We start from the raw sequence: 14798 nt of genomic DNA on the forward strand, positions 1-14798 counted from the left end.
TTGTATTTCCAAAAAAATATAAAATAACCAATAAATTTTGTTAAACTTCACAATTGTGTCCCACTTGTTGATTCTTCACCAAAAATTTACATTTGGTATCTTTATGTTTAAAGCATGATATGTGGGAAAAGGTTGAAAAGTTCCAGGGAGCCGAATACTTTCGCAAGGCACTGTATGTATATACAATATATATATATATATATATATATATATATATATATATATATATATATATATATATATATATATATATATATATATATATATATATTTATATATATATAGTGATTAAAGCTAAGTGACCATGACCATATGACTTCTGGATGATTTGGAAAGACCAATCAGATTAGAAGTAAAGCAATATAAAAAAGAAAGAAATAAGTGGTCAAGACATAAGATAACTTGATTAAAATACCTTTATTGTAGTAACAAGTGGGTACGTGGTGGCAAAGAGAGAGAGTGCACATACATTCAATAATGTTATATCAATAAGAAAATATATACAAAATATACTGTAGTGATGCTCCTAGTGGAGCCAACAAAACAGGGTAGAAAGTAGGTAAAAATAACCCAAATATATTGAAGGTCTATGTCACACCCAGTAGTTGTAATAAAAATGGGGGGAGAGTAGTCCATAAAGTGTTGCGGTATGTGCAGATGCTGATCGCATACCACGATGTCCGGAGCCATGAGGACATACCGCAATCTCCGGCGAGGCTGGAGGAGTGTGGCGCTGGAGTCAGCGCCTACTCATAGCACAGTCACCGGCCCCATTTTATTGAAGACAAATTTACACAGTGTCTTCAACAATATGTCTCTGCATAGTGTGGCATGTGCAATGACTCAGGCACCATTTTATTTAAATATTTAACCCAGATGATGCACTGCAGAGGACTGGAAAAAAGGTGAGCAGCAGTGTTTATTGCTTTTTTTTCTATGTATGTATTGAACAACTGCAGTGCAGGCAGGATGGGGGAGCATATGCCTGGATTTTAGCGTATATAATAGGATGGGGGAGCATATACCAGGATGGTGGGAGCATATACGAGTCTGGGTGTAGAGGTAGCGGTACACGCTATTTGGTGCCATTTTATTGAATAGACTGCAAATGCAAATTCGCAGACACAGTATCTTAAAAAATTACGCCAGAAATGTACCAATAAAATACTCGTCACCTGGGCATAGAATGGGTTCAATGGCTATATCTCACCGTTAGTAGGGGTGAGTGCCACACTCTGTGCTGGAATCACTACAAATAAATCTCTTTTCTGTATTATATGCTGTCACTTTATCCCAGCACTTCTTATAGTATCATAGGTTCTGTATGAACTTGTACCATATATCTATATAAAGGGTCTGTGCAATTGTTTATGATGAGTATGGGCAATCACTGATATCACTTTACACATTAATGTTGTAACAATGATGGGGGTACTAAGGAATCTAATTGCATGGGATAAAACAGAATTGAGACTAAAGAGGAGGCATACAAGTGTCTTTAACAAAATAAGAAGCTGAACCAAAACTAACAGAACTTCCTGCAATTGTAATGAAGTGCACAGCACAATATAGAAATGAACAGCAAACTGAATAGTGGGGCATGACTGCTAATACGAACCAGTCCAGCAGTAATATGCAGCAAGAGTGAGTTTGACACGTAACGTAGAAGTCCAGAAATTATATGAGCAAGAGTGCGCGCAGCACTTAACATAGTAGTCCAGCAATACACAAGTGGAGCATTAACAGAAGGTTACTAAATGTCCCGCTCAATCCAGCACAGCAGCCCACATAGAACACAGTCCAAGAAATGATAACAATATCAGAATCTCTTACTAACGACAGCAGTTTCAGAGATGAATAGCTCCTCACTAGAAGTCCAGACAATAAGTAGCACTGGCCAGGACTAGGAAGACGCACAGAAGGCTGAAGGCAGCCATAAGTGGAGGGGCAGAGTACCAAGTAATGAGCAGCAGGAGCTCCGAGAGCAGACCAGGAGGAAGCTTATAAGCCAGCAGCAACAAAATACTCAGGCAAGGAGGATCTTCTGAGCCCGACTTAAATAGCAGGACAGACAGGAAGTTCCAGGACAGCGCGAAGCACAAGACTCCATCTTGGACAATGGCAAACAGGCTCAAAGGAAAATCCGGAATCCTTACAAATGTTTAAAGTGATCATGTTTTACCATGCAATCAGCCTCACCTACTGATCTATTCCTATTAGGCTGACATATACTGTATTATATTGGCCCTATTGCACTTTATAGACTACTCCCCCTTTTTTTACTACAACTACTGGGTGTGACATGGACCTTGGATATATTTGAGCTATTTTAACATACTATCTACCCTGTTTTGTTGGCTTCACTTGCAGCATCACTAAACTTTGTATACATTTTATTATTGATATACTTTGATTGAGTGTGTGCGCGCTCTCTCTCTTTGCCACCACATCCCCATTTGTTATTACAATGAAAGTATTTTCATCACCTTATCCTATGTCTTGACCACTTATTTGGCTCTTTTTTTGTATCAGTTGAAGTTCCACGTTTTGTAGATTTATTACTGAATGAATTGCCCAATAATAATTTTTACCCATGGTTATGTTTTTTGAAAGTTATATAAAATTAGTAAAAAGAAGGCATTACTTTTTATCTTCATTCACAGACCCATGGTCAAGAGTGACCTGGAAACACTGGTGTCAGAGGTATTCTATGACATCAGTATACTTTTATGTTGTCCAACATAAAACTGTTCAACTATCTTAAGAATGTGAATTGTTTAAAAATATTTCATACAGAAAAAAATGTATTTAATATTTCTACAGTGTAGGTCACAATGAGGTCATTGGCGTATGTCAAGTAGGCAGCGGCGCAGAAAGCTTGGGTCGGGAGCATTGGAGTGAAATGCTATCATATCCAAGAAAGCCCATCGCTCACTGGCATCCAGTTGTTGAGGTAAAATTGTCACCAGACTATTGACTGCTTTTTATATCTTCTGTTATAATTGTAGAATGATACTTTGTTTTCTTTTGTAGTATTGTTTTGTGTATTTTGAAAAACTGAAAGTCAAGGGGCCATATTATCCAATCTAGTGGTTATGGGTGTTCATAGGGGCTGGTTAAAAGTTGACCAGCGATTTCTCATTTTTACAACAAAATTTACAAAGCCTTTTTTGTTTACGGACCACATCACATTTGAAGTTACTTTGAGGGGTCAATATGACAGAAAATCCCCAAAAGTGACACCATTCTAAAAACTGCACCCCTCAAGGTGCTAAAAACCACATTCTAGAAGTTTATTAACCCTTTACGTGCTTCACAGGAACTGATGCAACGTGGAAGGAAAAAATTAACACAACTTTTTTTAACAAACATTTTAATTCAGAACCATTTTTTTTTCTTTTCACAAGTGTAAAAAAAAAAATGAAACACAATTTGTTGTGCAATTTGTCCTGAATGCGCCAATACCCAATATGTGGGCGTAAACCACAGTTTGGGCGCACGGCAGGGCTAGGAAGTAAAGGAGAGCCATTTGACTTTTTCAATGCAGAATTGGCTGGAATTGAGATTGGATGCCATGTCGTGTTTGGAGAGTCCCTGATTTGCCTAAACAGTGGAAACCCCCAACAACTGACACCATTTTTGAAACTAGACCCCTTAAGGAAATTATCTAGATGTGTGGTGAGCACTTTGAACCTCCAAGTGCTTCACAGAAGTTTATAACGTAGAGCTGTGAAAATAAAAATCATACTTTTTCCACAAAAATGATATTTTCGCCCCAAATTTTTATTGTCACAAGGGTAACAGGAGAAGTTAAACACCCAAAGTTATTGTTCAATTTGTCCTAAGTACACTGATACAACATATGTGGGGATAAACCACTATTTGGGCGCACGGCAGAGCTCAGAAGGGAAGGAGCACCGTTTGACTTTTTCAATGCAGAATTGGCTGGAATTGAGATCGGACGCCATGTCGCATTTGGAGAGCCCCTGATGTGCCTAAACAATGGAAACCCCCCACAAGTGACACCATTTTGGAAACAAGACCCCTTAAGGAACTTATCTAGATGTATGGTAAGCACTTTGAACCCCCAAGTGCTTCACAGAAGTTTATAACAAAGAGCCGTGAAAATAAAAAATAATTTATTTCCCTCAAAAATGATTTTTTTAGCCCACTATTTTTTTTATTTTCACAAGTGTAACAAGACAAATTGGACCCAAAAAGTTGTTGTCCAGTTTGTCCATATTGTAGGTCATTAAGGGGTTAAATACCAGGGAATCCAAACACAGAGAGATAAGGAGCAAGGGCGAGCAGAAGGAAGGTAAACAGACACAGGTATGGTCAGGTGTACGCATCAGGACAAATCAACAACTTACAAGAGCCAGCTACACATGCCGAAGGCAAGCAATATAACTGTCACTGCACACAGGTTGCAGCACAGATATATAGTAAACCAGACACGGGAATGAGGCCAGGAAAATTAACCCCTGACATGAACAGATGGGAAAGGAGAGACCAAAAAAAACCCGGCGTGGATCATAACATCTGGATTTGTCAGTTGGGTAGCACACTGACCACATTTTGACAGGAACCTAGAACGAGGTCCAGTCACCTTTGGATCTGCAACACGGCATTGGAGGGCACCACCACATCCACGTCCCTTATCTTCACCCTTTCTCATATTGAATGCTTTATTCTTATGAAAAAAAATCCTGGCTTTATTTTTGACAAGTACCCTCACAGAGGTGTTATGCAAAAATTCAATATATCTATCTATGTGTATCAATTTTTTTTTAAGATATCAGCTTTATTACACATGGCAACAGCAGATGCATGAAAATTAGAGATAAATAATCATGTTTGCGTATCTCTGCAGGCTTTGCGCCAGTCGCACAACTTCTAGATAAAGATACGCTATTCATTAAACCAATATATATAATTATTTTTTTTTATTTACCTCTTGTAATAACTGCAAAGTGTATTCTGATGTCCCAATCATGGCATTTTTCAGCGTGTATGATACAGACCACTTGGGTTACTTTTGGAAACCTTTGTACATTGTTCAAAAGTTAAATTTCTACTCTCAACCTCTCTATATTCTATTATTATAATTTGTTTATTGTGTTACCCTTCTCACGGTCTCTTTAAGTGTGTATCTAGTAGCCTGATGTTGATTTTTGATTGTGCACTTGGACATTTTTGTACATGAATGCATTAATTTGCTCCAGACAATTCTTCAGGTTTCAACCTTACACCGAATAATAATATGAGTAATGAAACATGCTCTATGTGTATGCTGCTAGTTCGGAAATCTTACCCACACATCCCTTTATAAATTGAAATTCGACATAATACCTCTGTTAGCATATGCCATATACTGTTCATTTACGCAGAACCCCAGTAGGTGGGCGGAAAACCTGGTTACAAAATCTGTGTCTGATGGTGAAAACACTGATCCTTCTCCTGTGTATCAGCATTCCCACTCTGCTGTCCAGGAAGGAAGAGCTGATGCCTCCTGTCCACAACCTGCAGTTGCACAGACACAACAGTCACAACCTTGTCCAATTTGTTGTCCCAGCTCAGCTTTCAGTTTTCCCTTGTCAGCATATACAGCACTGACAAAAATTAAGAGACCACCACATCAAAACCCTGTCATGGGCAGCCCATTCTCCTAAACTGAACCTCATTGAAAACCTCTGGGATGTAATCAAGAGGATGATGGATAGTCACAAGCCATCAAACAAAGAAGAACTGCATACATTTTTGCACCAGAAGCATTTGTGAAAGACTGGTGGAAAGCATGCCAAGACGCATGAAAGCTGTGATTAAAAATCATGGTTATTCCACAAAATATTGATTTATGAACTCTTCCTGAGTTAAAACATTAGTATTGTTGTTTCTAAATTATTATGAACTTGTTTTCTTTGCATTATTTGAGGTCTGAAATCACTGGAGGTTTTAATTTAATTTTGACCATTTCTCCTTTTTAGAAAAAAAAAGCTAAATTTATTGCTTGGAAATTCGGAAACATGTCAGAAGTTTGTAGACTAAAAGAACAATTTACATTTTACTTAAAAATATATCTATAAAGATAAAAATCAAAGAAACTGAACATTTGAAAGTGGTCTCTTAATTTTTGCCAGAGCTGTATGTCTGTTCAAAAATTGTTAGCTAGATGGGGCATACATATTCGTTAGCACTTTACATTGTCCGGTGCTGTGCAAAGACCATTGCTGACTTTTCCAGGCTCCTAAATGAGACTTACATAGTAACATATTAACATAGTTTGTAAAGTTTGAAGGAAGACTTTAAATCCTTCTAGTTCAACCCATAGCCTAACATGTTGATCAAGAGGAAGAAAAAAAACCCATGTGGTAAACACTAAGCTCCACATTGGGAAAAAAATCCTTCAAAACTCCACATATGGCAATCAGACTAGCTCCCTGGATCAACGCAATATTAAGGAAACTAGTGTATATAACCTGTAATATTATACTTTGCAAGAAAGGCATCCAGTCCCTTCTTAAATTTTAGTAGGGAATCACTCATTACAACATCATACGGCAGAGAGTTCCATAGTCTCACTGCTCTTACAGCAGAGGCGTAGCTAGGGTTTTGGTTCGGGGGGGTGAAACTTCTGAGTGGGCCCTTAACCAGGTAACTTTGATTACAACTTGGCGACACCCCCTAATAGTGGATGTAGGAGATGACTGCGCTGTCACTGAAAATAATCTTTATTTAAAGACCAACATCGATATTACCGCCATATGGTCAGTGGTAAATACCAGTCCTACAGAACATATAAGTGATTACTTGTTATAGTTGGTGTCTTACCACTGACGTTCTTTCTGATGGAATCGTTCACTTTTCACGCTTTTTCCATCTGGCCCAGACCGACATGACAATTCTCCAGCCAGTACTTGGCTACAGAGAATACAACAAAATCCAAAAGAGACAAAAAGGGAGTACTATACATAAGATTATTTTTGTAAAAAAGTTTTTTATTTATCACAAAAATGTATATATATTGATTTCACAGATAAAAACAATTAATATTTTACATGTGACCCTAGATGTTATCAGTGTCAGACTGGCCCACCAGAGAACTGGAGGATTCTCCGGTGGGCCCTGGCTCTGACACCTGCTGGCATATTGGCCAGCAGCTGCCTAGGGCCCCCACTGCTCCAGGGGCCCCCAGCCAGTGGTGAGTCGCTAATAGCGGCACACCCAGCTGCTATGGAGCCCAAGTCAAGGGGGGCCCTCCCGCTGCCAGGAGCAGCAGCTGGAGACAAGCCCCTGTCCCCACTGCTAAAGACAAATGAATATTCACGCCTTACCACGCACCCATGGGCGTGGAGAGGCGTGAATACCATTTCTCTTTAATAGCGGGCAGTGTTAGCCATCAAGCTGCGGCTAACACTGCCCACTGGTGCTGCTGAATCGGGACCCTGGAGGTGAGCCCCCTAAAGGGGGGCGAACCCTAATTGCGATCCCTGCAGCATTTGACCAGAGAAGAGCTGCAGGGATCTGATCATCCAGTCATGATCTGACACTGTCCTCCTTCCTGCTGGCCTGCCCGGCACTTCCTGTCTGACTCAATGAGGCTGGATGACGTCATCATCCAGCCTGGCTGTTTCAGAGAGGAAGCTGCCAGGATGTGCTGCGGGGCATCTGCGGAGAGGTGAGTGTGTGTGTGTGGTGCAGTGCTGTGTGTGTGGAGTGGTGCTGTATGTGTGGGTGTGTATGGTGTGGTGCTGTGTGTGTTGTGCTGTGTGTGCTTGTGGAGTGGTGCTGTGTGTGTGTGGTGCTGTGTGTGTGGTGTGGTGCTGTGTGTGTGTGTCTGTGGTGCGGTGCTGTGTGTGGGTGCTGTGTGTGTGGTGCAGTGCTGTGTGTGTGTGGTGCGGTGCTGTGTGTGTGTGGTGTGGCGCTGTGTGTGGTGTGGTGCTGTGTGTGTGGTGCTGTGTGTGTGGTGTGGTGCTGTGTGTGTGTGTGGTGCTGTGTGGTGCGGTGCTGTGTGTGATGCGGTGCTGTGTGTGTGATGCGGTGCTGTGTGTGTGGTGCGGTGCTGTGTGTGTGGTGCGGTGCTGTGTGGTGTGGTGCGGTGCTGTGTGTGTGGTGTGGTGCTGTGTGTGGTGTGGTGCTGTGTGGTGTGGTGCTGTGTGTGTGGTGCGGTGCTGTGTGTGTGGTGCGGTGCTGTGTTTGTGTGGTGCTGTGTGAGTGTGGTGCTGTGTGTGTTGTGCGGTGCTATGTATGTGTGGTGCAGTGCTGTGTGTGTGGTGCTGTGTCTGTGGTGTTGTGTGTGTGTGTGGTGCGGTGCTGTGTGTGTTGCGGTGCTGTGTGGTATGGTGCTGTGTGTGGTGTGGTGCTGTGTGTGTGTGGTGCTGTGTGTGTGGTGCAGTGCTGTGTGTGTGTGGTGCGGTGATGTGTTTGTATGTGGTGCTGTGTGTGTAGTGCAGTGCTGTGTGTGTGTGTGGTGCTGTGTGTGTGTGGTGCAGTGCTGTGTATGTGTGGTGCTGTGTGTGTGTGTGTGTGGTTTGGTGCTGTGTGTGTGTGGTGCTGTGTGTGTGATGCTGTGTGTGTGGTGCGGTGCTGTGTGTGGTGTGGTGCTGTGTGTGTGGTGCGGTGCGATGCTGTGTGTGTGGAGTGGTGCTGTGTGTGTGGTGTGGTGCTGTGTGTGCGGTGCTGTGTGTGTGCGGTGCGGTGCTGTGTGTGTGTGTGGTGCAGTGCTGTGTTTGTGTGTGGTGCTGTATGTGTGTGGTGCGGTGCTGTGTGTGGTGTGGTGCTGTGTGGTGTGGTGCGATGCTGTTTGTGTGTGGGGCGGTGCTGTGTGTGTGGGGCGGTGCTGTGTGTGGTGTGGTGCAGTGCTGTGTGTGGTGTGGTGCTGTGTGTGTGGTGCGGTGCTGTGTGTGGTGCGGTGCATGTGTGTGCGGTGTTGTGCTGTGGGTGTGTGCGCGGTGCTGTGTGTGGTGTGGTGCGATGCTGTGTGTGTGTGTGATGCGGTGCTGTGTGTGCAGTGCTGTGTGTGTGTTGCGATGCTGTGTGTGTGGTGTGGTGCGGTGTTGTGTGTATGTGGTGCGATGCTATGTGTGGTGCGGTGCTGTGTGTGTGTGCGGTGCTGTGTGTGTGGTGATGTGTGGTGCTGTGTGTGGTGCGGTGCATGCGGTGTTGTGCTGTGGGTGTGTGTGGTGCTGTGTGTGGTGCGGTGCTGTGTGTGCGGTGCTGTGTAGTGCTGTGTGTGGTGCGGTGCATGTGTGTGCGGTGTTGTGCTGTGGGTGTGCGCGTGTGTGTGGTGCTGTGTGTGTGTGGTGTGGTGCTGTGTGTGTGTGTGTCTGTGGTGCGGTGCTGTGTGTGGGTGCTGTGTGTGTGGTGCTGTGCTGTGTGTGTGGTGCAGTGCTGTGTGTGTGTGAGCGGTGTGGTGCTGTGTGTGGTGTGGTGCGGTGCTGTGTGTGGTGCTGTGTGTGGTGCTGTGTGTGGTGCTGTGTGTGGTGCGGTGCTGTGTGTGTGTGGTGCTGTGCTGTGTGTGTGGTGCGGTGCTGTGTGTGGTGCGGTGCTGTGTGTGGTGTGGTGCTGTGTGGTGTGGTGCGGTGCTGTGTGTGTGGTGCGGTGCTGTGTGTGTGGTGCGGTGCTGTGTTTGTGGTGCGGTGCTGTGTGTGTGGTGCGGTGCTGTGTTTGTGTGTGGTGCTGTGTGAGTGTGGTGCTCTGTGTGTTGTGCGGTGCTATGTATGTGTGGTGCAGTGCTGTGTGTGTGGTGCTGTGTCTGTGGTGTTGTGTGTGTGTGTGGTGCGGTGCTGTGTGTGTTGCGGTGCTGTGTGGTGCTGTGTGTGTGTGGTGCTGTGTGTGTGGTGCAGTGCTGTGTGTGTGTGGTGCGGTGATGTGTTTGTATGTGGTGCTGTGTGTGTGGTGCAGTGCTGTGTGTGTGTGTGGTGCTGTGTGTGTGTGTGGTGCGGTGCTGTGTATGTGTGGTGCTGTGTGTGTGTGTGTGGTTTGGTGCTGTGTGTGTGTGGTGCTGTGTGTGTGTGATGCTGTGTGTGTGGTGCGGTGCTGTGTGTGGTGTGGTGATGTGTGTGTGGTGCGGTGCTGTGTGTGTGGTGCGGTGCGATGCTGTGTGTGTGGAGTGGTGCTGTGTGTGTGGTGTGGTGCTGTGTGTGCGGTGCTGTGTGTGTGCGGTGCTGTGTGTGTGTGGTGCAGTGCTGTGTTTGTGTGTGGTGCTGTATGTGTGTGGTGCGGTGCTGTGTGTGGTGTGGTGCTGTGTGGTGTGGTGCGATGCTGTTTGTGTGTGGGGCGGTGCTGTGTGTGTGGGGCGGTGCTGTGTGTGGTGTGGTGCAGTGCTGTGTGTGGTGTGGTGCTGTGTGTGTGGTGCGGTGCTGTGTGTGGTGCGGTGCATGTGTGTGCGGTGTTGTGCTGTGGGTGTGTGCGCGGTGCTGTGTGTGGTGTGGTGCGATGCTGTGTGTGTGTGTGATGCGGTGCTGTGTGTGCAGTGCTGTGTGTGTGTTGCGATGCTGTCTGTGTGGTGTGGTGCGGTGTTGTGTGTGTGTGGTGCGATGCTATGTGTGGTGCGGTGCTGTGTGTGTGTGCGGTGCTGTGTGTGTGGTGATGTGCGGTGCTGTGTGTGGTGCGGTGCATGCGGTGTTGTGCTGTGGGTGTGTGTGGTGCTGTGTGTGTGGTGCGGTGCTGTGTGTGCGGTGCTGTGTAGTGCTGTGTGTGGTGCGGTGCATGTGTGTGCGGTGTTGTGCTGTGGGTGTGCGCGTGTGTGTGGTGCTGTGTGTGTGTGGTGCGGTGCTGTGTGTGTGGTGCAGTGCTGTGTGTGTGTGGTGCAGTGCTGTGTGTGTGTGGTGCAGTGCTGTGTGTGTGTGGTGCGGTGCTGTGTGTGTGTGGTGTGGTGTGGTGCTGTGTGTGGTGTGGTGTGGTGCGGTGCTGTGTGTGGTGTGGTGCTGTGTGTGGTGCGGTGCTGTGTGTGGTGCGGTGCTGTGTGTGTGGTGCGGTGCTGTTTGTGGTGTGGTGCTGTGTGGTGTGGTGCGGTGCTGTGTGTGTGGTGCGGTGCTGTGTGTGTGGTGCGGTGCTGTGTTTGTGTGTGGTGCTGTGTGAGTGTGGTGCTGTGTGTGTTGTGCGGTGCTATGTATGTGTGGTTCAGTGCTGTGTGTGTGGTGCTGTGTCTGTGGTGTTGTGTGTGTGTATGTGTGGTGCAGTGCTGTGTGTGTGGTGCTGTGTCTGTGGTGTTGTGTGTGTGTGTGGTGCGGTGCTGTGTGTGTGTTGCGGTGCTGTGTGGTGTGGTGCTGTGTGTGGTGTGGTGCTGTGTGTGGTGTGGTGCTGTGTGGTGCTGTGTGTGGTGCGGTGCTGTGTGTGTGTGGTTTGGTGATGTGTTTGTATGTGGTGCTGTGTGTGTGGTGCAGTGCTGTGTGTGTGTGTGTGGTGCTGTGTGTGTGTGGTGCTGTGTATGTGTGGTGTTGTGTGTGTGTGTGGTTTGGTGCTGTGTGTGTGTGGTGCAGTGCTGTGTGTGTGTGTGTGATGCTGTGTGTGTGGTGCGGTGCTGTGTGTGGTGTGGTGCTGTGTGTGTGGTGATGTGTGTGTGTGATGCTGTGTGTGTGGAGTGGTGCTGTGTGTGTGGTGCTGTGTGTGCGGTGCTGTGTGTGTGCGGTGCGGTGCTGTGTGTGTGTGGTACAGTGCTGTGTTTGTGTGTGGTGCTGTATGTGTGTGGTGCGGTGCTGTGTGTAGTGTGGTGCTGTGTGTGGTGTGGTGCGATGCTGTTTGTGTGTGGGGCGGTGCTGTGTGTGTGGGGCGGTGCTGTGTGTGGTGTGGTGCAGTGCTGTGTGTGGTGCGGTGCTGTGTGTGTGTGGTGCGGTGCTGTGTGTGGTGCGGTGCATGTGTGTGCGGTGTTGTGCTGTGGGTGTGTGTGTGCGGTGCTGTGTGTGGTGTGGTGCGATGCTGTGTGTGTGTGTGGTGCTGTGTGTGCGGTGCTGTGTGTGTGTTGCGATGCTGTGTGTGTGGTGTGGTGCGGTGTTGTGTGTGTGTGTGTGGTGCGATGCTATGTGTGTGTGGTGTGGTGCTGTGTGGTGCGGTGCTGTGTGTGTGTGCGGTGCTGTGTGTGTGGTGATGTGCGGTGCTGTGTGTGGTGCGGTGCATGCGGTGTTGTGCTGTGGGTGTGTGTGGTGCTGTGTGTGTGGTGCGGTGCTGTGTGTGCGGTGCTGTGTAGTGCTGTGTGTGGTGCGGTGCATGTGTGTGCGGTGTTGTGCTGTGGGTGTGCGCGTGGTGCTGTGTGTGGTGTGGTGCAATGCTGTGTGTGTGGTGTGGTGCGGTGTTGTGTGTGTGTGGTGCGATGCTATGTGTGTGTGGCGTGGTGCTGTGTGGTGCGGTGCTGTGTGTGCGCGGTGCTGTGTGTGTGGTGATGTGCTGTGCTGTGTGTGGTGCGGTGCATGCGGTGTTGTGCTGTGGGTGTGTGTGTGGTGCTGTGTGTGTGGTGCTGTGCTGTGTGTGGAGCGATGCTGTGTGTGGTGTGGTGCTGTGTGGTGCTGTGTGTGTGGTGTGATGCTGTGTGGTGTGGTGCTGTGTGTGTGTGGTGCGGTGCTGTGTGTGTGTGGTGTGATGCTGTGTGTGGTGTGGTGCTGTATGTGGTGTGATGCTGTGTGTGTGCGGTGCTGTGTGGTGCTGTGTGTGGTGTGGTGCTGTGTGGGTGTGGTGCTGTGTGTGGTGCGGTGCTGTGTGTGGTGCGGTGCTGTGTGTGGTGTGGTGCTGTGTGTGTGTGAGTGGTGCGGTGCTGTCTGTGAGGTGCTGTATGTGTGATGGTGTGGTGTGGGGGAGGCAATGATGATAGTGAGGAGGCGATGATGATGGTGGGGGGAGGCAGTGATGATGGTGAGGAGGCAATGATAATGGTGATGAGGAAGCGATGATGGTGGGGGGAAGGCAATGATGATGGTGGTGAGGAGGCGATGATGATGGTGGTGGTGAGGAGGCAATGATGATGGGGAAGGCAATGATGATGGTGGTGAGGAGGCAATGATAATGGTTGTGAGGAGGTGATGGTGGTGGGGGGAGGCAGGTAAGGAGGCAATGATGATGGTGGTGGGGGGAGGCAGTGATGGAGGTGTTGGAATGGGCAATGATGGGGGTGTTGGGGGAGAAAGCAATGATGGTTGTGGTGTAAAGGACAATGTTGGTAGTGGTGGAAAGGACAATGGTAATGGTGAAGGTGGCAATGATGGAGGTGGTGATGGTGGAGGGGTGCTGCATTATGCCCTTTGAGGGGGCTACATTATACCCTATGAGGGGGGCTACATTATATTCTATGGGGGGCTGCATTATATTCTGTGTGGGGGCTGCATTATGCCATATGAGGGTGCTACATTATATTCTATGGGGGACAGCATTATAACTTATGAGGGGGTTGCATTATATTTTGTGGGGTGCTGTATTATACCCTACGAGGGGGGGTGCATTATATTCTATGAGGGGGCTGCATTATATTCCATGAGGGAGGCTACATTATATACTATGAGGGGGCTACTTTATATTCTATGAGGGGGCTACCCCAAACCGTGCTACATAATTAAGACGTGTACTACCATATATTATACCCAGATATTAGCGTGTTTTACCACACAATTGTTGGTCTTGTATTTATTTCTATGTGGCTACATAGTGGGCCCCAAGAATGATTTTCTCTGGTGGGCCTAAGGTGCACCAGTCCGACGCTGGATGTAATAGTATATCCGGGGCAATTCACAGGCAAATAATGTCTTAATGGCACATAAAGACAATGCAATGATATAGTCCCATATAAATATTCAATGTTATAGTAAACAAAAAAATATATAATAAAAAGTAATTCCTATGGCCTAACATATTTGTAGGGACCTGCCCTCAATGTATAGCCAAACTAACTGCCAAAGAAGATCATAATAATCTGTCACTTTCAGTGCTTACCCATATAATATGGTGCCTGGATGCCCTGGAGCCACGTGTCACGCGTCAGGGTGGCCATAGGAATTACTTTTTATTATATATTTTTTGTTTACTATAACATTGAATATTTATATGGGACTATATCATTGCATTGTCTTTATGTGCCATTAAGGCTAGTTTCACACTAGCGTTTATGAGCGCAGCGACGGCCTGCACACGGCCGCTGCTAAGCCCCGCCCCCTGCCACGCCTCTGCCGGTAGCTCCGCCTACCGGCGCATGACGCTGCATGCGCCCTGCGTCCCCTATCTTTATCACTGGGGGCGCAGGCCGTGCGCAGTATGCGTTTGGCGGCGCATGCGCCTTTTTGACGGTGCATCGGCGCAACCAAGCTGCAGCAGGTTGCGTTTGGCGCAGGTCGGCGCACCGTCAAAAGGACGCATGCGCCGCCAAACGCATACTGCGCACGGCCTGCGCCCCCAGTGATAAAGATAGGGGACGCAGGGCGCATGCAGCGTCATGCGCCGGTAGGCGGAGCTACCGGCAGAGGCGCGGTAGGGGGCGGGGCTTAGTGGCGGCCGTGCGTAGGCCGTCGCTGCGCTCATAAACGCTAGTGTGAAACTAGCCTAACACATTATTTGCCTATGAATTGCCCCGGATATACTATTATATCTAGGGTCACATGTAAAATATTAATTGTTTTTATCTGTGAAATCAATATATATAAATTTTTGTGATAAATAAAAAACTTTTTTACAAAAATAATCTTATGTATAGTACTCCCTTTTTGTCTCTTTTAGATTGTCTTTGGATATTTTGCATAGAGAGTACAACAAAGACACGTTTCACTTCTCATATTCCAGCCCCATCCCCATGTATCCCCAACCTGCACAAACCTCTCATC

At 47.1% G+C, this 14798-nt stretch overlaps 1 protein-coding gene across 2 annotated transcripts in view; it reads left to right on the top strand.

Moving 5' to 3' along the window:
* The window catches only part of SYT9 (synaptotagmin 9), a 799187-nt gene that overhangs the window by 757278 nt on the left and 27111 nt on the right, over nt 1-14798 (top strand). The window contains exon 6 of one of the 2 annotated variants that reach the window (XM_073576353.1): nt 2824-2953. The exons of the other annotated variant lie outside the window; for it this stretch is intronic. Coding sequence (XP_073432454.1) covers nt 2824-2953 — 130 coding nt within the window. The remainder of the gene's footprint in view (nt 1-2823; nt 2954-14798) is intronic. 2 annotated transcript variants of the gene reach the window in all.

Source organism: Dendrobates tinctorius, unplaced genomic scaffold, assembly GCF_039654945.1.
Source record: "Dendrobates tinctorius isolate UK_male_01 unplaced genomic scaffold, ASM3965494v1 ptg000048l, whole genome shotgun sequence".
NCBI lineage: Eukaryota > Metazoa > Chordata > Amphibia > Anura > Dendrobatidae > Dendrobates > Dendrobates tinctorius.